The following is a 24659-nucleotide window of genomic DNA, read 5'->3' as shown; positions in this document are numbered from 1 at the left end:
AATCAATATAATAAGAGTTATTACCCAAAATGACTCGTTATTATGTACATCTAAACAGAAAGAATTTTATGTAACCCATTTGGAAAGCAAACAAATTTTTACTACAAACCCTAAAGGGGGCAAACATGGATGCATTTAAGACATGTCAGTTCTTGTGTTGCTTATTGGTGATATTTTGTGTTGTTTTGCTTGTATGAATATTTAAGGCCATTAATTATATTTTTTGTACAGTTTATTAGAATAAAGGAAAATGATAAGTACACAAGAAACAAGTGAATGTTTTATAAATACATTTGAAAATACATGAATACATGAATAATGTGATAAATAACCAGCAACTATTGCATCAGCAAATGATCTGAACTAAAATTCAAGTATACAATCAACTATGTTTTCAATCAAGAAGCCAACTATAGCTATACAAGATGCTAGATGTGTGTTTAATAACAACGACAAGGTTTGCTTAATTGCTTGACATTTTTTTTAATTCGTATATATTTGTATTAAAAAGTGCCTTGTCTTAGTTTTCAAAATAAATAAGATAAATTCATTGCTGGAAACATGAATTTATTAACAAAAAAAAACCTGAAAGTATGATCGGTGATATTTATTTCAAAGGAATTAATTACTGATTATTAAATCTGACCATTTCAGCTGTTATATGTTATAAGATACAAAGTAGGGACACGATGTGCATAATAAAAACAAATCAAGTTTAATTGATCGCACATTTACAGTACAGCATGTTATTTATGAGGCATTTTTTTTATGCAAACCGACGAATCGTAAAGTGGTTTGCCTTCTTGTTTTGGTAAATGTCCTTTAACCCGTCGACCTCAATCCTTAATATATCTTCTTTTTTTAAGCGTAAATCAGCACTAAAGTGAATGGAGCGACGACTGCCTGGAAGAATTCTCTCTGGGAAGAGCTTGTTGGTACCGATTATGTATATAGTAACACTTTTTGTGTCTTTGTCATGGTTGTAAAAATTGAAGTTCCCTGAAATGACGTAGTGTCCAGCTTTACGAACGCGTATAGTCGTACCGTTATCTATGGTTGTAAAGTTGGTAGCCTCATCATAAAGCCAAGGAATACTACCACGATTTCCCTCTGGAAACGAATTAAAGTCAATAAAAAAATTGTTAAACTCTAGTATACTTGCACTATCTGCACTATTTAACTGGTTTGAGGGTGGATGCTTATTCCTTTCGATTAAAAAAACAACTGCTATTGACCCGAAAAAAAGAAAAGCCATTGCCACACAAACGTTTTTCATCTTTGATTTCACATTTGTGTGACCTTTACGCTTCGACCCTTCTTCTAGTAATGGTGTGTCTTTTGCCTCTTTACCATTAAAGGTATCTTCATCTTGTGCATTCATCGGTTGTTCCACACCTGCCTTTGATGAGTAGTTGTTATCTTCACGCTGTCCAAATTCCCATTTGTCTTCTTGTTCCGGCTTCTCTTGGTCAGCTTCTGTCGAATTTGCGTCTGTAGGGGCCAAGTATTTACGAAATTCTTGACAATGAAAGTTCTGATTTCGTTGATGGGTTTCTAGTGCATCCTTTGATTTTCGGATACTAACAACGTTATTAGCACCGTTGTCATTATCCAACTGAGAGGTCTTTCCCAGAGAAATATTATCGATTTCCATATCTGAAGAAGAAATTAAATAAAGTTTAAACAGATAAATTATTAATTTTAAAAAAAATATATAACATTTCGTATTCCTCAAGTGATCTCCAACTACTTCATTTAGCAATATTCGATTCTTCATCGGACATTTTGATTAAGTAGCAAGGGGAAATATTTACATACTTTATAGCATTTTATTGTTTAAGTATTGTGCACACAAAAGAAAAAGATCGAAAAATATTCAACAGAACATGTTTTTACCCGAAATCGTCCGAATACTTGTCCACACAAGAAATTTATGTTCCCTTTATATCAAAATAATTTCAGTCTAATAATTATGACTTTTATGCGTATTACGATTGGTTATTCACCTTTTACGACCTCTGCGATGACAGTTTTTTTTTTTTTTTACAATAGTGTTAATTCCATGTATTGTCAACAAACATGGCTAAAATTGTTTCGACAAAAGATAGAGCCGGTTAAAGTCGTGAAACAGTATAATCTATTTTATTCTATTCATTTTCAGCAAAGAGTATGATTATTAGTAGCCCTCATTTACTTCGAATATTGAAAATGACCAGCGTTGAATGCCGCTATTCGAGTGTCAATTTTACTGAATGAGAATCTGCAACAATATAAACGATCAGTATATGATAAATAGTTTTGGATAGGAATTACTAGGATTAAACCTGATTTTTCCCAGAATTTATGGATGTGTAAAATCAGACCATTCACTGAAAAGCCTTAAGTAAATTCCGAAGTCCTTGGGACTCTAAATTGATCTTTGTGAGTGAGTGATCCCATTTTATTACACATCGATAAATTATGGGAAAACAGTGTTTAGTCCTATGTTAAATGCCTAACGAACCTTGGTAAACCGAACACCTGTCTAAACTAATCACCTGTTTAAACCGAACACCGGTCTAAACCGAATACCTGTTTACACCGAACACCCGTCTAAAACGAACACCCGTTTAAACCGAACACCTATATAAACTAAACACCCGTATAAACCAAACACCTGTCTAAACCGAACATCTGTCTCAAATGAACACCCGTCTAAACTGAACACCCGTCTAAACCGAACACATTTATAAGTTCAAAATAGATTATTTTTATTCTGTAATAAAAAACACTAACTGAATGCTAGAAAGTATAAATACCATAAAGTGGTATTTACTTCCTTGTATTCAGGAAGTAGTTTGTTTATTTTGATTTAAGAGACTGCCCATGTAAAAACCAGGCAGATCCTATGATATGGGCGGGAATACTTATCCCACATTTTTATTGGTATGATGTGAGAGAGAACAGGCTACTTCTGGATCCAAATTGGATTACTAAAAAGTTTCCTAACCAAACAACTGGAATAATTTTGGTTATACGATGTCGAAAACGGAATAGTGATCAAAAGGCAATCCTCTTGCTATTGCATACAGGCAGAGAAATGTTGCCTCAAGTAGTATTTGTACATTTAAAACCCTTGTATTCTTAGCAAACTTTAAAACGCATTTTATTGCTAACGTCATTTGATACAATGTATTTATTCAAACGTATCTCAGTGTGTTCGAGCGAGGAATGTATGAATGAAGTATCAATAAAAAATTATCAGTTTTAAATAAATATTTCAATTTTGTTAACAAAAGTGCGTGTATTGAAAGGGAAAACAACAGCAGGCACGAGACCGCAATTAATTTTCAAGTGCATTTCAATATACACATTTGAGCAGATTAAAAAAATTCCACCGGCGCAAACTGAATAAAACTTCTCTGGTCTAAAGATATGTACAAACAGGATTTTATATATTAACTGTAGAAAATTTTACCATCATTTTCTGAAATTAATACATATAATTCGGAGATGGGGTAAACATGACAAATGAACTGAGTTAAAAGTCCTAAATTTTAACCTTCTTCCTCTGAACCAAATCACAACTTTTAGTCAGATTTGATTAATGAAAAAAAATCCCATGTAATTTTAACCTATTTTCTACCAATTAGAGGCAAAACTTCAGCAAATAAGTTTCCAGTAAAAATATGAAAAAATGTGGAAGGTACCTACTACCAAAGTTGGAACTATATTCGTTATACAACGAAAACCAAGGGGAATTAATTGTGTTCTCGTACCAGCACATCAACCGGAAGCCAAAATGTACTTAAATCCGCATATATAATCGTGAATTTCCACGTGTCTAATTTTGAAAGTTCTTTCTAAATCCACCCGTTAAGAAACATGAAAAAGATATCAATATCATCTTTATTGTTAATACTTAAAAGTTTCATAAAACGTTCTTAAAGATTCCGCTATTCTTGGACATCTTTGTCAACACTTCGCATATTCAAAAATCTTTCCACTAAAACTTCTTAAATTGTACATCACAAATGTATGATCGGATAGTTGATTGATTACCTCCTTTGGCAGATATTTCATGCATTTCTAGACGAGATCTTTTGGCCAATCGAGACAACCTGCTTTGCAAAAGTCCTACGCGCATGCGTAGTGCCGAATTTCAGTGTAAACAGTATTTATTCAGAAATACAGATGAATATATAAAAAACTGAATGGGAACGTGTCGAACACTTTTACAAATTCCTCTCCCAGAATAAGAAAACATAATCAGAAATGGTAACAGAAAACAAATGAAAAACTTACAAAGTATATAAATCAAAGATGACCAACAATATTACAGACATACCAAATATTGAAGCCAAATGATAAAGTATAACATAAAGTCAATGAAGCCACAGAATATTATTTGATTATTGAAATATTAATGCAGATTGGATTATCAAGTAAACCTTCTCGTGTTCAATATAAAATTTTGTGTCACAAGAAAGTTTTCGACATTTTCATTACCAGAAAGGTTAGTATCTCAAAACAGCAATTTATCAATAGTAATAGGATTATAACATAGTTGGGCATACATATGACAACTGGGTTTTACAAACCGGGCACAGACTAAAAAAGAGGTGTTCAGAATTTTCAACTTGACCACAAAAACAAAAACGATTGTCAACTAGATTTTTCACAAACAAGTATGCATTTAGTCCACAACTCTGGGTCCTAAATCTAGTATGATAGATCTGGCTCATCCTTTTACCGGTATTAAAACATTTTGGAACAGAATGGGCCTTTCTCAAATGATTCTTAAAACAAGATAAAGAGGAATTTCTAAAATCAAACGGTAGATTATTCAACAAATTAGTGGACAACGGAAGAAAACTGTTATGATAGCTAGTTCTTGATGGTACGTTTATCAAATTGTTGGCATTACGCGTATGATAAGCATGAATATCACCAAATGAAACAGGAACTAAATTAGAGAGGTATGCTGGGGCATTATTGTTGACCATCTGATGAAATAAAATAAGCTTGTGATTTGTCCGTCTGTCTCTTAACGTCTCCCAACCCTTCTCCTCTACAAGAACATTCAGACTGGTCAACTTTGAGGTACCAGTAACAACACGTGCCGCCGCAAAGTTAATATGCTCCATATGATCCTTCATATACACAGTGCTTTTATCCAGTATGACGTCAGCATATTCAAACATGGAACGAATAAACGAAAAATACATGGATTTTCTGTCTATCATATACTATAAAAGACGTAAAAGACAGATGTCTTCCTAATCATCTCAATAATATGATTGTTCAAGCTACCCTCACTGGAAAATATATGCTTATGTGACTGATCAGTTTTAATGACATTACCATCCATAAGTAATCAAGGATGATAATCGGGGTCAATATTTCTACAATTTATCATATATTCAGTTTACTTCGGGTTAAATGTTACCAGCCATCTTGAAGCCCATCAACTCATATTTTGCATGTCAAAATTTAAGGTGATTGATGCCAGAAGAGGGCTGTCAACAATTGCATAGATGCTATTATCATTATCAATCATTAGCAAAGAGTTTTATTTTACAGCCAACTTCATCAATAATGTCATTATTAAAAACTAAGAAGATTCGTGTCCATTCAAAACCACCCTTTGCTTTCGACCTTCCAAATAACTACGGAACCATGATAAAACGTCACCTGTGATACCCATTTTTGTAATTATAAACTAACCCTCTATGCCAAACACGGTCGAAAGCTTTGCTTATATCGAAAAACACAATACGTAAATCCTTTCCCTGATCTAAAGCTTTCGTAAAAACGTATGATAAATATAAAATTTGATTGACAGTAGGATCTTCAGGGGTAAATCCTGACTGGTGTTCAGATAACAAATTGCAAATGAAATTCATTACATACTTATATACACATTTCTCACAAATTTTACTCATGACACTCAATAAAGATATATGACGATAATTAAAAATAACACAATTTTTATCACCCTTTTTGAAGACTGGAATTACATTAGCTCGTTTCCAAGAACGGGGAAAATACATAGCAGTTAAACTTAAGTTGAAAATAACACATAGTGGTTTATCAAGTATTTTAAAGGCATTTTTAGTATTCTAGGGCTGATACCATCATTTGGAGCATATCTCTGACATCATTTTCAGTGATAAGTAAGCCATCAAGTTTTCTATCTGGAATTGATCTAAGACCGGTACGGTTTAATTTAAATCACTAATTTTGGACTGAGATGAAAAGAAAAAAAAACACTGATTGAAAGCTTCCGCTTTTTCTTGATCACTGTTGATAATGGTATGTTCGTCTTCAACGGAGGGATATCATAATTACGACATTTGAAACCAATCACCCGAGAGGCTGTTATCCGCCATTTTTTACATCGGACGTGTTGGCTCGAAGTCTATCGATCAGACTATGAAGGATATCTCGTTTAAGTTTTCTAATAAGATTAACAGTTTAATTGGTTTCTACATCGTCTAAAATTGGCCGAATGTTTAGGTTAATTTGACTTTTTAGCCTTCTTGTGTAATCTACAGCGTTTGCGTATAGCCCGACGAATGGTATTATTCATCCATGGAGGATCTGAGCTGCGAACAGTTATTTCCTTGTTTGGAATAGTGTCTAATGCATAATTCATAAGAATATTTGTGAATGAGTCAACAAGGACATCAACGTTATTGTCGGCGTCAGAAATAAAACTGTCCGAATCGGTCGAGCGTAATTTTTCACGAAAGCCGTCAATATCGCATCGATCGTATAATCAAATTCGACGTTTAAAATATGCATGACTGGATTTTTCAATTCTAATGTTTCAAAAAGTTGGACAGTGGTATCGTGTCATAGAATCGAAGAATGAGTGGCTGATATGAACAGTATAGTCAGATATTCCTTATTCGAAATGACCAGGTCCAAACACGAACTATTGGTTTCTGTGTAATGAGTCGATTCATTAACAAACTGAAACATATCGTAGTTTGTCATAGTATTTTTCATACGCGTATTATTGTTGTTTAGATAGTCTTCATTAGAATCTCCCAAGATGACAATGTTGTCAATACCCGTATCTACTGCTAAGTCAATGGAATGATCAATGAGAGTGAAGGAATGAATATCAGAATCTGGAGGTCTATAAAAACTCCAATCAAAAGTTTCTATTGGTTCTTAATGTTAACTTCGACCCATTAGCTTTCAACTTCTCTAACAAGAATATCACGTCTCTTGGTGGCGACTAAGTTATCTTTTATATACATGGCTACTCCCCCACCCTGTCTACCAATACGGCTATTTTTCAAAAGGAGGGTGAAAAATATCTAATAATATATCGTTATCATTAACTTCAGGACGAAGTCAGGTTTCGCTAAAACACAGAATATCAATGTTACGTACTTCAACATCGAGAATATCCAGTGTAGGAACAAGGCTCTGTGTGTTTAAATGAACAAAAGACGGAAATGTATTTATACAATCACGAAAAGTCATCGGTAGACGCCAACGACACGTCAGACGTGACGGAGGAAAGGCCGGGATTTAATTCTATATCTCCTGACAGCATTATAATGAGGTACATCCAAAAGAGGATAATACTAAAATACAAAAGTTCACAATTCAAAATGTGAAATCGCGTGTTACTATCAGCAAACGCTAAAGCGCTAACTGAGAGACGGAGCGAAGCAGAACATAAATGAGAGTAACTATGTGTGAAATTTACATGAAATACTAAGAGCATCGGTAAAATAGCAGCTGTTCCTAGAGAACATACAAGGTATCCAAAAAGTACATTATCAAAACCAAGGCTCTTGTGTTTAGGTCTACGTGTGGCTCTCAAGTGAAACAGACCTATTCTAATATGATACTCATCGATGGACATTGACATTATGTAATGTCGTTGTCCCACGAGAAGACTCGCACCAGGACAGGCCTGTTTGCGGATTCAAATATATTTTTACAGTTGAACATTTAAACATATAAATGAATCATGACAACAATTTAAAGCAGTCATAAAAAACAAATATATACCACGAAAATACTGTGTTACATAATAACAAAAGAAACCAACTATTTACAGATGCAAAATGCAAGATATGTATTTCACTAATACGAATAATAATAAACAAACAGTAGCCGGTTGCGTGTGGGAAAATAGTTAATATATTGCTCGAAGACAAGTAGTATTGAGAAATTTATGGTTCAAAGAGGGGTAACTCAAGTTTATAATGAATGAAAAGATTGTCTTACAGTTAAAATAAGTTCAGAAGAGTATTTTTACAGATCTATTTCTTTTATTCTTAAAAGTATCAATTAGATAATGGGAAAAACATCCTAAATGAAATATCCCTATAAAGATATACGAAACAGAATTTGCCATAATGGTAAAATTTCTGATAATAAGATAAAAATCAAGCTAGAATGACCAGATGTAGTCACAGTAATCATAAGTTACACAGAGAAATATTGAAAAGGGGAAAGAAAAACAAGCAAAACAAAAGAAAACAAAACAAAAACAACAACAAAAAATAATCCTCCAACATTAAAATAAGTTAATTTAAAACATCACTAATGAACAGTATACTATACACATAAAGAAGAATATTTAACCGTATGACGTTTAACAAGACTTGGTGTTTAAACACCATTCCGCAGACCAGTTCCATGTACTAAAGTCCATCAACCAATACACCAAGTCCATTTCCATGTAAATTAGTTAAATCTCCCGACACTTTTTTGAGGCATTGTCTACATCATAGATAGTCCTCCACTGCTTGAGGACATTTGTTGGTACTGAGGGTTAAAATGTGCCAAAGGTTGTGCCTGATAATTGTTCGTAGGAGAATGGACCGGAAAACTCGAGGGCATCATTGACGAATGATTTGACTGGGTATAAGCAACTGCTGAGTTTGACAGACTGTTGCCAAAAGGGGTTAACTGACGCTGAGGCTCATCCGAATCAGCTAGAATACATTGGAGTTGATGTTCGTTTTTATCACGTTTCTTTTCTGCTTTATCGGTAAGGAAAATTTTACCATCCCAAACGGATGTTTTACTTATTTTACCAGCTCTCACAGCATTACGGGCAATGTATGCTATTTTAGCACGAGGTTTAGTGAGGCCATGACTTATACCGACACCTTTAAGGTCTTCCAACATTTTTAATGTTTTAAGACGCTCTCTAAAGTTTTGATCTTTATTAGCGTGAGTAAACCTAGCTGTGATTTGCTTTGGCCACTTCTCTGTTTGCAAACGGTGTGATACGCTTATATCATTAGGATCAAGATCGACGTCAAGTGTCTTAGCAACTTCACATACTATGTTTGTCGTGTCTTCGTCCTGTTTTTGATGCACCCCATTTATGCGAATGCAGCTTTTGCGACTGTGCTGTTCAAGGTCGTCTAATTTATATGCCATATTCGGAATTTCACGAACAGATTGTTTTAACCATATATTTTTCTTTCAGTTTATTTATTTCGGCATACAATGGTGCGGTTGCCGTGTTAACTTGGTGCACAACGTCTGCTTTTGATTCTTTTCTTAGATGATTTAACGGTCTGTGCCAAACGTTGTACGTTATCATCGGTAAAAAGAGACTGTTAAGTTTGTTGTGTTTGCGACATCTTTTTATTGATTGATATATCTGTACCCTTATTATTAGATTCCTCTCGCTCAAGGTCAAGGTCGCAAAAAGTTTTTTTTATTATTTTTGTGCCGGATTTTAAGGGTTTTTGACATGTTCTTGATTTTTCCCATTTTGTTTGATTCCAATAATTACTTACACTTAAGATATTATTCCAATATTAAGATGCCTAATGCAAAAATGAGTGTGATAATCGTCTTATCGTAAATTAAGTAAAGCTATTCTCATGGTTATACAAAAAATAAACCTTATGTAGTATCATATATTCATTCAAATTCAACAAATTAACCAAAATACAAGACATTAAAATTTGTTATTTAAATATAAAAAAAATTATTTTTTACGTATAAAGGGAGTTTGGTTTAGTTTTGATTTTTCCATATTTATTCATTTAAATACATCTTTAATTTGTGTTTTAAATGAGCATAAAATGTGGTTATTTTATGTTCTTTTTGTGTGCGTCTGTTTTCCATGTCTGGTCTTTGTCTCTGGATTACATTCTTATGATTTCCTCTAGAATATTAGTTCTCTCGATTACTCTCTCTTATAAACACTTTTCAAAAGTTACATTTGAATGGGGAACACTTGCTATTTTATGTCTAATAAGGGACATTTAGGGAACAATGATTCGAATTATTACCAAGAAGAATATTATCAGAGACGGCGACTAGACAAGGAAAAAAACACACACACACATAGAACATGAAATAAACAAAATAAAAGGCACACACAATCAAAAGTAAATGAGCAACCGGCCTCTACTAAAATTTGGACCATGGACCAGGCGCACAGGTAGGGTAAGCGTCCCCTGCTTCAAGAAATACTTGTCGATAAGCATATATTTTCTGGTTGGGAATCGATTGTTTCAAATGTATCAGCCTGCGAGACAACATCTCATTGTCAAATGCTGATGAAGGATATATTTACTGTGGTAATCATTTGGTGATGTTTAGACATTTAGACATTTTTAATGTACAATCGGCGAAACACTAAGTCTTAGTGGATGTATTGTATGATTTTTTGCTGTTGATTCGAGTTCTGTTTCTACTATTTTATCACTTTACCAAGCTTTATTCGTGCTTTCATGGCTATAGCTGTAATGTAGGATTATTCTGTTGATTCGAGTAACGTTCTTACCATTTTGTTGTCGTACCAGAGCACATTCGTATATATATTATTATGGATAAAATTAGTGATTTTTTGTGTTGTTTTGAGCTATTTTTTCCACTATTTGTTATTGTACCGACACATATTTGTATTTTTAATGACTTCGAATTGTGTATATGATAATTACAGCGGTTAATTCGCTTTGTCAAATATTTTTCACTCATGTCACACTCAGTACTGAACTCTGCCTTTTAAGCAATTAGTCCAATACATTTTGTTTAGTTTCATATATTTTAATTAATAGTGTCAGCCTATGCTAAGTGAATTTTTTAACATTCCAAAAAAGTATGTTTAATGGAAAGTTACATGTAGTTATTCGGTTATTAGGTCTACAAAGTAGGTTGTTTGTCATACCAAACAGTTAATTACTTGCCTTAAAAAGTTGAATAAAAATACAACTAAATGCAACTAAGATAATAACCACAAATCAAAAAGTGGTCTGTAAGGACAATAAAAAAATGCAATAATAGTGAATAAAAAAATATTAGAATTTAAACTCAATATTCAGCGTTGTTTTTTTACAAACGAGGTCACATGAACTACAGCACGTAAATTATGGTTTTAAGTTATCCAGTAATCGGAGGATGTGAAAACAGAGAATTTAATATCCTACTCTTTTATATACTATAAATTCCAGAAAAAAAACGTTTCCTTACTAGCTGTCAAACACATCCATGTACGTGTACTTGGACAACGCAACCATTATCTGGAAAAACCACCGTACATTCCTAAACCATTCACCAACAGTTTTAATTGTGTCATCAACGATATATTCTCATACACAAAACTTTTACTGAATCATTTAATGAGTGATCTGAAAAATATACCTATTCCAGCCCCACCCTTGGGCATTAATCATTGTGAAATAGGAAGTAAATTAGTCGATTTTTAAGAATAACTTATCAAATATAACTGATGAAAAAAGCTACAAATCAAATTTGTAAAGACTTGTAAGAACTTAACAAAACTTACCACTTGGTTCTACCATACCAGGTACACTGTACGGCATCGTCCTCCCTACTTGAAAAGCAGCCATCGATGTTCAAAATGTTCCGGTAAAATTCAGGTAATATTGTGTCAGAGTTATTTTTATCTTATTAAATTCCCATTGGTTAGCCTCGTTAATGTACGTATGTAAACGTGTGTAGATATACATGGGTGTGCAGCAAATAAAATACATTCTTATATAACCCTCCATTTGTAAATATACATCATCTCAGGACCAGATGAATTTTGCGCATGTAAAAGACGAAAAAAGTATGAATACTTACGGGTTTGATTTAATATGGGAAGCCAAAAAAGACACCAAAAAAATGGGAGTTTTCTAATATTTAAAAAAAATGATTTCTAATATCACAAAACCGTTTTTTTTTTTAAGTTTAAAAATGCAATATTAACAAATGATTTCTTAATATTAGAAATTGATTTTCTAATATTAGAAAATGGGTTTGTTATATTCAGTTACGAATTTTTAATATTAGAAATAATTTTGTAATATTAAAAAAATGTGACTGATTTTGCAATATTGCAAAGCGATTTTTTAACATCAGAAATCTATTTTCTAATATTAAAAAAACTGTAACTGAATGCAACATATGAATTTCTAATATTAACAGAATGATTTTTGTCCACTTTGGCTTGCCATAATTTAACTTTACCGTCCTTCGAGACAAATAGGGTTAATACTTAGTGCTATCGGTGAAATGGGTCTGTCGAAAGAAGTCATTTGAACAAAAACTACATGTGTATACTTTTAAAAGGTTCGAAATTAATTTTATTTTTCCATCTTTTGGCATCTTCCCCATTTCCCATTTCCAATTTTATTGTAAGCAGATAAGAAACCAGGTAGATCAATATAAGAGTGACGGACAACTGTTATATTACACACAGAGATACAGATAATAAATGATTACGAAAAATCGGAATGATCGTGAAGAAAATCTATTGATTTCATGGCACAACTTGTAAAATTATCGATATGGACTTCAATGGGGACGGAGAAAGATAAATGAACAATTTGGGATTTTTTTCTCTGGGTTTTTACTATTTTTTTATATTAATATCTTCTTTATGCCAGTTTACGACTGAGATTGTAAAATCGGTGGTGTCTAAATATGTATTTGTTCTTTACAAATGATTGTTATTACCAATTTTATATGGATTTTCTATGTCTATGTTGAAGATCAAATTTTGAAGACCCAAAATTGCAGATGTTACTCCCCACGAATACATTTTCAGATGATTTTAAAATACCTCTGTACCTCTTATTTACGAATTAGTTTGGTGCCATCTAAAATTTTACTGTAAACTGTATAAACCAAAGTTTGAATTCCGAAGTTACAAATAATATACTAGTATTGTTCTGTTATTAGAATTAAAGTCCTCCTTTTATGATATTTAAATAATCATGACACTTTGGTTATCTGGAATATGTCTATATCATGGCTTTGAATTAGCACCACGATAGTTTCTAAATGACAATTGGATATCGAGTTGATTTTAGCTGCATACTCCTTTTTTACAAAAAAAATGTGATAGCAAATCTATAAAAAAAAAAAACTCAAAACCTCTCCAGAAGATTTGTTGTTCCGAAAATTGCCTATTTGTTGTTTTCTGATTGGATTTTTTTTTTCAAATTCTGTTTTTTTTAAATCAATTTCCTAAGTTGTGCGTTTCCTCATAGTCTCAATTTCATGCCAAAAGTAATATTTTTATATTTTCCCTGATCAAGGCAAAAACCAAACATTTCAGTAAAAATTATGAATATTTACCCTACCCACATGAAATTGGACTCAGCGTGAATAAAAGTATTAGTTTAAAGCTCAACAAATGATTATCTATTGGTCATACGAAACATGATTCCTCCCTAAAGAATGGATGGAATAATTACTTTAGCTATATAAACATATTTGCTAGTTTAAAACAATACTTCTGTATATTCTTGGCGTCGAATTCACAAAAAGTCGTAAGTGTGAAATTGATCGTAAACTATGACGTCACAATACTATTTTCTGTTATGACGTCATTACTTATGATCAACTTAACTCTTACGACTTCGACGCCTGCAGCCCTTTTCACAAAAAATCGTCAGAGTAAAATTAGTCGTAGGTTGTGACGTCACAACACTTTAATCTATTATAACATCATAACTTACGACTAATTTTACACTTACGATTTTTTGTGTAAAGTTGATCGTAAGTAATGACGTCATAACAGGAAAAAGCATTGTTACGTCATAACTTACGATTCAATTTTACACTTTCGACTTTTTGTGAAATTGACGCCACTAAATACAAATATAACAGTACTGTATATATTGCAAATATCGGTACACTGTACTCGTGTTTCAGGAGGAGTAAAGTCTCATTAGCAGCATTAGAACCAAATACTTGGGAAATTTACTATTCAAAATAAAATTGTATATTAGAAGTATTCAAAGCCAATAATTTAGACATAGGAAGCCTAATGCAGCACCAATAAGTTCTACCAGAGAATGTCAAATGAGTCACATTATTGTAGCACTAAGTTAGTGCAAGGTTAGGAAAGTAGGAGGAGCCAAAGTGTCATATACTGTCCATATATACACTGGCAATACATTTTAGTTACTGTTATAATATAACGATTGTAGTATGAATAAATTTTCAATCCGCCAAGATATTTATACATATTCACATTTTGCTGAATTGAATTAAACAAAGTGGTTAAATAAATCCATTAGTAGATATTATTTGAACAACTGCAGAAAACATCAATTTTGTGTTAACATTATTTTTTTTTGAGTGATTTGAGAACTAGCGATGTTATTGAAAAGTTATTCACATTTTAAATCTCCATCGCTAAGTTCTTCCGACTTTAAAATATTTCACTCTTGAGATATATTGATGCAATTGCCATACATACATCGTATATGGACACACACGATAAAACGTGCCTTAGGTTTAATTGTTCGCAGTAACTTTCGATAATTGTGAATTTAAGCTATAACAATAATTAAGCACCTGAGTTAGGAACTTGAAAGGTATAACCGCATAATTAGTTTAGTCATGACCTTTACGTGTCTATTCTGTACATGATCTTAAAGTTCGAAAAAGAATTAATAATTTTTTTGCTCTTTTAAAAATCACACACATAGAACACTTTCCATGTTTTCTATCATGTTTTACATGAACATCAAAGAACAGCTATCTTGTGTAATAATGAAATAATGTCAGATAAGGCGAGATTGAGGTCATATTTATAGTACTTGAACTATATCAAACTCACGATTGGCAGACTGTATTATTGAATCTAGTTCTTAGTTTTGTCAGGTAGGCTTTCCTCGTTATATCTTGAATAAAATAAAATTCGTGTTATATGGGTGTAACTATACAGAACAGTTCGAAATCACTTTTTCATAATAAATGTTACTTACATTCTTTGTAATAAACGTTTTAGAGGAGAAATACATTTTTAGGCTTGATCAGCAACTCCAATAATAATTAGTTTAAAATTATAATAATCCATATCTCATTAGCATATGCCTTTTCGTGCATTTTGATTGGTTGTTCTGCTTTTACGACCTAGGTGATGACAGTTTTTACAACAGTGTAAATTCAATGTTCGCATCTTAAACAAATATGGCTACCATCGCGTCGACAAAAGATAGAGTCAATTTAAGGCTTCGGATTTTCATTTGTTTTGCGAATGAATGGTCCGATTTTACACACCGATTTATTCGGGGGAAAAACAGTGTTTTATTCTATTCTAAACTTTGTGAAATGTAACTTGCATTCTTAGCGAACAGAACCTTTTTAGTAATGACAACATTATTTGACCGCTCAGATCTCATTTATCTAAAGACAACAAAAACACTTTTGAAAATATTTAATGCTATGGAAAACTTGTTTTTCACCTTTTTACGGAAAGCATATATGGCTCATGTATCACAGTCGTATTTATCTATCAAAATCCAGGTTAGAACGACGTACAAACTTTTTGATACCATTTATTTCCGGAAAAAATGTTCGAGTAAAAACTGCCAGATGGCTGTTGAATTGTCAAAACAATTTTGCTCAACCCAGGCATCCAAGTTTTTACTTATAAAATTCTATTTTCAAAACATTTGGTGGCATTGCTAAGCTTTTAAGTCACAACAACGTTTCTCCTAAATTTCCGACCGTACACTCAGATCATATTGTTTCTGAACAAGTCGAACTTTCTTGCCTAATATTTTAAATATTTCATAATAATTATACCAATAATTATTACAGAAGATTACGACATAGATATGCTGTTGCTTGTCGCAACTCTGTTTTGCGCTTTGCAACTTTCACAAAGTGATATAATGACAGGACTGGGCAACAATCTATTTGGTCACAAATGTTCTTATTTCTGGAGATTCCAAAATATTACAATGCCTACAAATAATTTGACGCATATTGTTAATAATGGAGCCACGTGCAATGCTGTTAATCTTAACTACGTTGGTCGACATGGCGCTCGATACCCAGCAACAGACGATTTCGTCGCTTTCGATCAGCTCAAGGCAAAGATACTCGCTCATGCATCAAATATTCAAGCTTATCCGTTCCTACAAACATGGCAAAACTTCCCAGCAAAGGCGCATGGTCATATAGAGGACTTAGGCCGATGGGAATTACACTACCTTGGAAAACTGTATGGATCGGGACTGTATGACATGTTTCATGATAAAGTTTCACCGTCAACGATTAGGTTAATAGGATCATCAAAGAAGCGTACTCGAACCAGTGCATCGGAGTTTTATTACTCGCTTTCAAAGAGCACGACTGGAACTGGGAGGACTGACATCAAACCAATTAAGAATGACACATTGATGAGAAATTACGAGCACTGCCCTTATTATGAGTATTCAGTTTGGAACAACGAAACAAATAACCAGCAACAACTACAGTTCCAAAATTCATCCCTCTTTAGAAGTGTCATTAAAAATGTTTCTGATAGATTGGGAATGAATGCATCTCTAACAAAGGGTATATTAATCTAAAAAACCGTTTTTTTAATGGTAATATATACAAAAAACAAACCAAACTTGTATCGGTTGTGTGTATATTTACAAAATGATCAAACTTTGTGAAGAATATTTCCAAGAGTTAAAACCGAATATCTATACTATAAAATGTCTAGTTAAAATGAACATTCAATAGACAAGTCTGAGACAATCATAGTACAACCACGTGATTCAACAAGAACAAGAACGCGTCTATAAAAACCTAAACACAGTTTAATGAAATTCGATTTATTGTAGATGACATACAATTAATTTACTTGCTTTGTCCGACTGAATTGGGAGTACGAAACAGTACGGACTGGTGTGATCTAATGACAGAGGATGAAAGAGAAGTTGTAAACTATGAGCATGACTTGGAGGTAAATACTAGAAAAATATCTATTGTGGCCTAAGATTTATTGTATGTTTTAATATGGATTACAGACTAGCTGGAAAACTCCTAAGGGAACATATCCCAAATTATTTTGCTTACATGATTTGTTGAACGAAATCTTTCACCTGCACTTCGAGCAAGCTCTTGGGTAAATAGAAGTGTCTTGGAGTGGTTGTGACATGTGATAGGCATAAACTCGTATGATATTCTATATTGAATGCCTTACCATTTCTTTACTGATTTATATACTAAATTTATTATGACATTCATAACACATATCAAATTTATGTTGTTTACACTACAGCTTGAGGTCTCTTTACCGCTACATATTGGTTACATAGTTTTCCTTTCCCCTTTCGTCTTCCCCGGACTTGACTTTATATGAGCGGCGGGTGTTTCAGAAAAGCAGAGGATGCTTAACTTACCGGTTCAACTTGTCCATGCTCCCAGTTTTTAGTGAAGTCCGTGTTGTACATTTGCTTTTGTTGCTTTGTATGTGTGATTTTGGTTACTTTATGTTCTTTGTTGTGTATGTCTGTTTTTCCATGTCTGGTCTTTGTCCCTGGATTACATTATTTTGATTACCGCTATAACTTTGGTTGGTTCCCTTAATTACTCTTACATAGATTATAACATTGTAACAAAACAAAGGAAAATCTTCCAATAATTTTAGGAATACGTACAAAGGAAAAGAAGTAAAAGAAAATATAAATCTTTTCTCATTGGTACAATATTTTTTTAAAAATTTTACTCAGGACTACTATACAATAATGTATGGCCATCCTATGATACCGAAAATGGCATGTACTATATGGGAAGATGTCTTCATGTCTTTCGAGAATGCCATCAGTGGTTATGACAGCAAGCAAGAGTAAGTAATTCAACTTTTATTAAGGTCTTCATGCATGTAGTCATTTGGGCATTTAATTTTGTGATTTTCATTTCTGAAATAATGCAAAAATGCAGTAAAAATCATGTATATCAAATTGATCAATTGAGAGTTGCAAAACAAACTTAACTGTTGTAAAAAAAGAAATGAAACTCGCCTAAACTTAGGACTAGTAAGAGTATTAATATTGTTTGGGAACGAAGATAATTTTGAATTCTAAATTTGAATAATTTTCAAGGTACGTGCTTGGAACACTCCGCTTCGGCCACTCAACTTCTACCGACCAGTTTTACTCATCCCTAGGACTATTCCACGACGACCCACCACTTAGAGCTGACTCGTTCTACGCTATGAGAAACAGAATCTTCTATGAAAGCAAAGTAACGCCATTTGCGGCTCACATTGCTTTCATCCTTTACAACTGTGGAGGTCCTGGACCAGAAAATTATCTCGTCAAAATGATGGTCAACGGACAGGCAATGGTTATTCCAGCCTGTGGCAGCAATACATGTCCATACAATGAGTTTAAGGCAAAATTCAAGGCATACTACGAGCAGTGTAACTTTGCTCAGATGTGTCAAATTCCGACAGGCGAAATAGTCGGTTAAATGTTAGTACTTAGCCATTTTTATTCTGAGTGTACAGTAATATATATATATAAAAAATTCCCAACGATGTTAGAAATGCCGTTCCCTCCGCGGGACTCGAACTCGTACCGCTGTGACATCTATGGCAACACCGCCTGCACAAAGTCCAGCGCCCTAGACCGCTCGGCCAGCTAGGCTATATAAAAAATATAGCTTTCGCTGGCCGGATCATTCCTCCCCGTAGGATTAATCTAGGGCTGTAACTTAGTACACGATGTATGGTAGTACGGGACTAGGGTCTAGTGGTCTAGGGCGCTATTTAAGGGTTTTCCTCCTCTTAGCTATTAGGTAGTGATACTATTTGGGCCTTTGCCTTTGTTGTGAATATTTAAATAGCCCAAAATACTGTAGTATCCAGCTTGACGAATCCGGATGGATGTTCCATTCTTTTCTCTAAAGCGATGTTGTTTTCGTTTTCTGCTTGTATCTTCCATGGGATGAAACCGTCTTTTACTTCTTGTAGAGACGTTAAATCGATATCAAGTTTGGTAAACTTGTACCTGTGTCCAGTATTATCCTTACGATGTGTTGACCCAGTCATCATCGTCCCATACATAACGAAAAGAATGGTCAGCAATATGACTATAAAAACGTAGAAGATACGTCTACTACTAAAAATGAAAGTTTTCTCTTTATAGCTAGATATTTTTGGCAGTGGTCTTGTTAACGGGAAGCCTTTGTTTAATCTGTTGTTCTTCGATTGGTTTACTGATGGGTCAAATGAAGACAATGGTTGATATTCATATGGGACATCATCAGGTTTGTCTTCGTCTTCATTTTGTGCTAAATTTCTTGGTTGAACGTTTCCTCTCCAGAAAAGTGCACTTCACATTCTTTGTAACAGCATGAGGTTGGAAGCAAAATTTTGAAAGTTCTTCCGTTGGTTTTCTGTAAGTCAAAACTTACTTTCTCCTTATCTTGTTCTATGTACCGGTACACAGAACAAGATAAGGAGAAAGTAAGTTTTGACTTATACTGTTAAGAGATATTTGGTATTTTTATTGCTGACTTCATCACTGTAACTAGGTGGTACTGTTCTTTCCAAACTTTATAGAAAACATTTTATCTCCGTCTGAAATAGACATTTTTTACAGAACATATAGTATTTACATTGACTTTCCTACAGAGCCGTCTATGTACTATGTAAAATACACAAATTCTCAACACAAAGAGTAACCAAATATAAGTATCTGTATTTCTCTAGTATATACATTGAATAGGTTTAAAACAATTTCATAATGTGGTTAAAATTTTCAAAATACTTGTAAGGTACTTTTAAGACATAACAATTTTGTTTTTCGAATAACATACGATTACGGTGAAACTTCCACTCATTAACAATTTTCATGATGACATTCATTTCAAATGAATGATTTCTCCGTAGTGTGAATAGTGTCTGCCAAGTGTCGCTGCATTATTTGTACAAGATTATAACCGGATTATACTCACTAGCAATATAACGGGTGCTGCTGGCGGAGCAGGACATGCTTACCCTACCAGAGCACCCGATTTTTTGTGGGAGATCATATTGCTAGTGCTTCAGTTTTTTTTGTGTGACGTCTTGTTTTCCCCTTATTTTCAGATTTTAATTGTGTGTGCTGATCGTCTTTGTTTCATAGGTTCACGTTTAGGTCTTGTTTTGTTTTGACGTATTTGAATCATTTCATTGCTTACGCTTCGGTATGTATTTGCCGATATTTCGTACAAATTCTTGAGTTCTAAGTCGAGGACTGTTAGTTTGTTATGAAGTGGACACAGTTAAGCCCTCAAATTCGACACAAAATCTTGATTTTTATTTACGGGATCGAATGACAATTGTCAAATGTTGCATTTCTGCAATTAATTACCTTTTTGAAATGTCATTACTTAATTGACAGTAGTAGACTTTTATATAATTATCATTTAAACACCACATTTTAATCTGTAACAAACAAGTCGAACCTTCAATAAGAAAAATTGTATTATGTTTCAATGCATCAAACATTTCGATTGAAAAAAAACTACAAACGATTTTAATCTAGATAAAGCATTAAACATTTTTACCATATTGCGATGAACGCAAATGCCGTATTATTCATTTTTGTGTTTAAAATCTTGTCTTTGTGTTGTGTTGCACGTTACGTAACATTTTTTTTTATTGTTTTCGTGTTGATTCTACATATTTTGGAAATTTTCAGGCGAACAATACAATGACCCGGAAAGAAGGTTTGGAATACCTTTGCCAGTTACCAGACAAAAAGCGCTGATTCGTGACTAAATTAAAAATAGACATTAAGAAACGAATTAATTATAAATATATAAATGTCTTTGTAAAAAATGAAGAATTCTGTTGGCCGATAAGAACTTTTGGTAGTGTATAGATAAATTTCCAATAATTGACCTCCATTGAAAAAGAATAAACAGTGTTTCTGTGTATTTAAAAAAAGTTTTTTTTTGTAATCCTTACACTGAATGATCATAATATTGTAATTTCGTAGATATAATTTTCGTAAAAATTTGATATATATGGTTTTAAAGTGAACACATTTTCTAGACACATTTAATATAAACAGAAATGACTTATCTGCTGCTTAACAGTCACATTCATTTAACATTACATTAATACTGATTAGTTAATAGGAAAATACTATTGATTAAAGGATAGGAGTTAATGTTTAATTATGCAATCGTTTCACTAATAAATAATAAGAGTTTATTTTATTTTCTTTTGAGTTTGTATGTGTATTTTTTCAATGTGTCATAGTTTTCCTTCCCCCTACCCTTTCGTACATCACGGACTTGACTTGACGCAATCAGCGAATGTTAAAAAAAAACAGGACGCTTACCCTATCGGTGTACCTTGCCCATGCTCCCAGTTTTTAGTGGAATCCGATTTGTTCGTTTACATTTGTTGTTTTGTATGTATTATTTTGGTTTTTCTATGTATTTTGTTATGTGTGCCTGTGTTCCATGGCTGTCTTTATCCCTGGATTCCTTTTGATTTCCGCTAAAATCTACTTATTCAACCGATAAAAGTGAATTGTAGATGAAAGGAACAACTTATCTGAAAGGAATTATAACATTGCATCAATAATCAATCAACCAATCTGAATTGCTGTAACTGTGAGTGATACCTCTTTTACAACGCGTACAATTCTTTATCTATCTTTACAAACTTCCGACAAAATATCTGGCTTTATGATTATCTACCGATGGCCCATATCCCTCATCAAAATCCGCAGAACGCTTCACGAGTTGGGCTTCCAGCAACTAGGGCAGGTAAACTCAATTGTATGATCATCTCCATAATGTCGACTATTGCGTTAAGCGGCTGGAAATATCGTTACTAATTTAACCCAAACTTAACTGATGATTAAATAAAAGTAATAAGTAGACAACTTTTCACAACAATATCTTTAATATCATGTAGACAGCTATGTCCATTATCATTTAGCCTTTTTTTCATTACATTTTGTTTATTTTTATACCTTAACACACTGATGGAATTTAAAACACTCAAACATTACGTGTGTATTAAATGTGAACCCGGATATTCATTCATAGGTATGTTTAAAATATAAATTCTTTTGAATTATGATATAAATACTCCCAATGTACAATTGTCAGTTAATATGTCCATTTCTAATGTAGAAGTGACCAAACAAAAATAGCGCCATTTGAATATGAACAGAATGATATGAAAAATCGTTTTCGTGAATGTTCAGTTGACTACCGAACTTATAAAAAGAAATTATTCAAAACATGTATACTTCAACCAAATATGCATAAAGCACTTCCCTAAACCCAAATTATGCGCATTGTTTTTCCTCTATCTCCTCGAAAAAAGGTTGCTTTAAAATCAAATGTTTATCTAAAAAAAGATAGACTTTATCTTCATTAGCCAATTTCACAAATCAATAGAATATAGTGTAGATAAAAGTATACAATATTAACGATACTTTTCATTACAGTGTAAAAACATGAACATTTTGACACATAGGCATATTTATAGCATGAGTTATATATTATACAATATACTTATATCAATCAAAAACGAAAGTTTAAATTTGAAAATGTACTATATATATTGCAATAAGCATGATGCCAATACATGAAAAATACTCCATTCCACATTTCGATGAATAAATCAACTTCTCACCATTGATTGTTACAAAAGGCATCGTGCACCCTACACTTGTCATGGTGTTGTTTATGTGTGTTGTGTATTGTTGTGGATCTTTAACTATCTTTAAAAAACATCCGATTGGATAAAAAAAGCTAAATATAAAAATTAAATTTAGAATGGAGTCTATAACAAACAAACATCTCTAACGGTTATTATTTACCATTTGATGGGGCAGAACAATTGTCAAAATATTCTTCCTCTGACCAGATTAGGAAAATTGTTTTTCTTTTTTCTTTTTGAATATTCATAATTCTCATTATTTCTGTAATTGAAGGATACAGACTATTGTGTTAAAATATTATAGATGGTTTCACACTTCTTTTACAAACCGGCTGCAAATAAAGGATACTTTTTTTTCTGCAGAATATTTTTATTTTTCACTATTTGCCTTTATGAAGTGTCATTGGTCAGTTTTTTTTTAATCTTCATAGATTTTAATTTGATAAGGGGTAAAAATCTTATTTTATACTACAATAGTTCTATTTGAGCGACCATTTACTGGTGATATACAGCCAGCGACACTATGAAATGAATGTATTAAAACTGTTATTAATCGACAGCATTTTTCCACGACTTATTGTTCAGATTTGTGTAAATTTTCCTGAAGACCGCATATACTACAAATTACAAATACAAATGTGGTTTATCTAAAAAGTCCACCAGTATATATAACAATTGTAGATCAAAGAAACAAAAGCCTTGATATAATATTTCTGTGTGAATGTACTTTTTTTTAATGATGAGCATCCGCCATAATGTGTTTACTCTTGATAACAAAGCAATGTGTATTTCTAGTCCAACGCTTCAGTTATTATATAGCTTCCGTACAAATACAATGATATGTTATAAGGGCGTTTTCTGATGCTTTTTTTTTATTAAATTAAAAAAAACAAATATTTCTTTATAATATTTTTTACTTCTTACCTATTTGCAAGATTTTAGTAATTTATGGAATATTTGTTCAATTTTTAAGAAAAAAAAATTGAAAATGATAAAATTAAATATTTACACTTTAATATTAGCCTACTATACGCCAATCTTGTTAATTTTACATAGCAGACATGTTTTCTAACTTTTTTTATGATTCATTTGAACCATCGGATCGTAAAATGACTTACATTTGAACTTTGATAAATTAATGTTGACCCCTTGACCTTTACACTTAATGTATCTCCTTTTCTTAAATCAAAATCAGATCCAAACGATATTGACCTACGGGTGCCTGGCAGAAGTATCTCTGGAAACATTTCCCGGAGTCGCTGAGAAGGAACTTTCTCTGGAGACTTTTTTGGAATTTTTCTACGGGTTATTATATGAACAATGACGCTTTCTGCGACTTTGCCTTTGTTGTGAATATTTAAATAGCCAAAAATGATATAGTATCCTGTGTGACGAATCGGATGGATGTTCCGTTCTTTTCTAAAGCAACGTTGCTGACTTTTTCTGTTTGTAGCTTCCATGGGATGAAACCGTCTTTTTCTTCCGGAAAGGACGTAAAATTGATATAAAGTTTGGTAAACCCAAATCTGTGTTTTCTATTTGTTCTACGGTGTGCTGACCCTTTCATTGAGGTCCCATATATAAAGAAAAGAATGATCAGCGACACGACTACAAATGCGTAGAACATAATGCTAAATAAGAGATGAGACTTTTTTTGCAGTGATGGCATAATTATGTAAAATCAACGGATATCCCTTAGTTTATCTGTTTTCCATTGTTTTAGCAGATGGAGATAATTATATCACCTTTGAGAGACAAACGA

At 32.9% G+C, this 24659-nt stretch overlaps 2 protein-coding genes across 4 annotated transcripts; one reads left to right on the top strand and one right to left on the bottom strand.

The window, feature by feature from the left end:
• Positions 1 to 214: 214 nt before the first annotated feature.
• LOC148621463 (uncharacterized) lies at positions 215 to 11905 on the bottom strand. Of its 2 annotated transcripts, none has more exons than XM_088575887.1 (2): positions 11768 to 11905; positions 215 to 1656 (listed from the first exon to the last, which is right to left on the bottom strand). In XM_088575887.1, the coding sequence occupies exons 1-2, from the start codon at positions 11829 to 11831 to the stop codon at positions 767 to 769; spliced, it is 954 nt and encodes a 317-aa protein (XP_088432013.1). In that variant the 5' UTR covers positions 11832 to 11905; the 3' UTR covers positions 215 to 766. The 2 variants fall into 2 exon arrangements, with proteins under 2 accessions (XP_088432013.1, XP_088432015.1); XM_088575889.1 differs by lacking the exon at positions 11768 to 11905 and adding an exon at positions 11452 to 11592.
• A 3105-nt stretch (positions 11906 to 15010) lies between these two features.
• Positions 15011 to 21427, top strand: LOC148621462 (multiple inositol polyphosphate phosphatase 1-like). Of its 2 annotated transcripts, none has more exons than XM_088575882.1 (6): positions 15011 to 15102; positions 16045 to 16785; positions 17061 to 17182; positions 17952 to 18067; positions 18324 to 18695; positions 20910 to 21427. In XM_088575882.1, exons 2-5 carry the CDS (start codon positions 16062 to 16064, stop codon positions 18691 to 18693), a joined length of 1332 nt encoding a protein of 443 aa, XP_088432008.1. In that variant the 5' UTR covers positions 15011 to 15102; positions 16045 to 16061; the 3' UTR covers positions 18694 to 18695; positions 20910 to 21427. The 2 variants fall into 2 exon arrangements, with proteins under 2 accessions (XP_088432008.1, XP_088432009.1); XM_088575883.1 differs by having other exon boundaries at positions 15041 to 15102; positions 16048 to 16785.
• Positions 21428 to 24659: the final 3232 nt, after the last annotated feature.

This window comes from Perna viridis, chromosome 3 (genome assembly GCF_037379345.1).
Source record: "Perna viridis isolate PV_CMFRI_1.1 ecotype Kerala chromosome 3, ASM3737934v1, whole genome shotgun sequence".
In the NCBI taxonomy this organism is placed as follows: domain Eukaryota; kingdom Metazoa; phylum Mollusca; class Bivalvia; order Mytilida; family Mytilidae; genus Perna; species Perna viridis.
The sequence above is the reverse complement of the archived record's forward strand: the minus strand, read 5'-3'. Positions and strand labels throughout refer to the sequence as shown.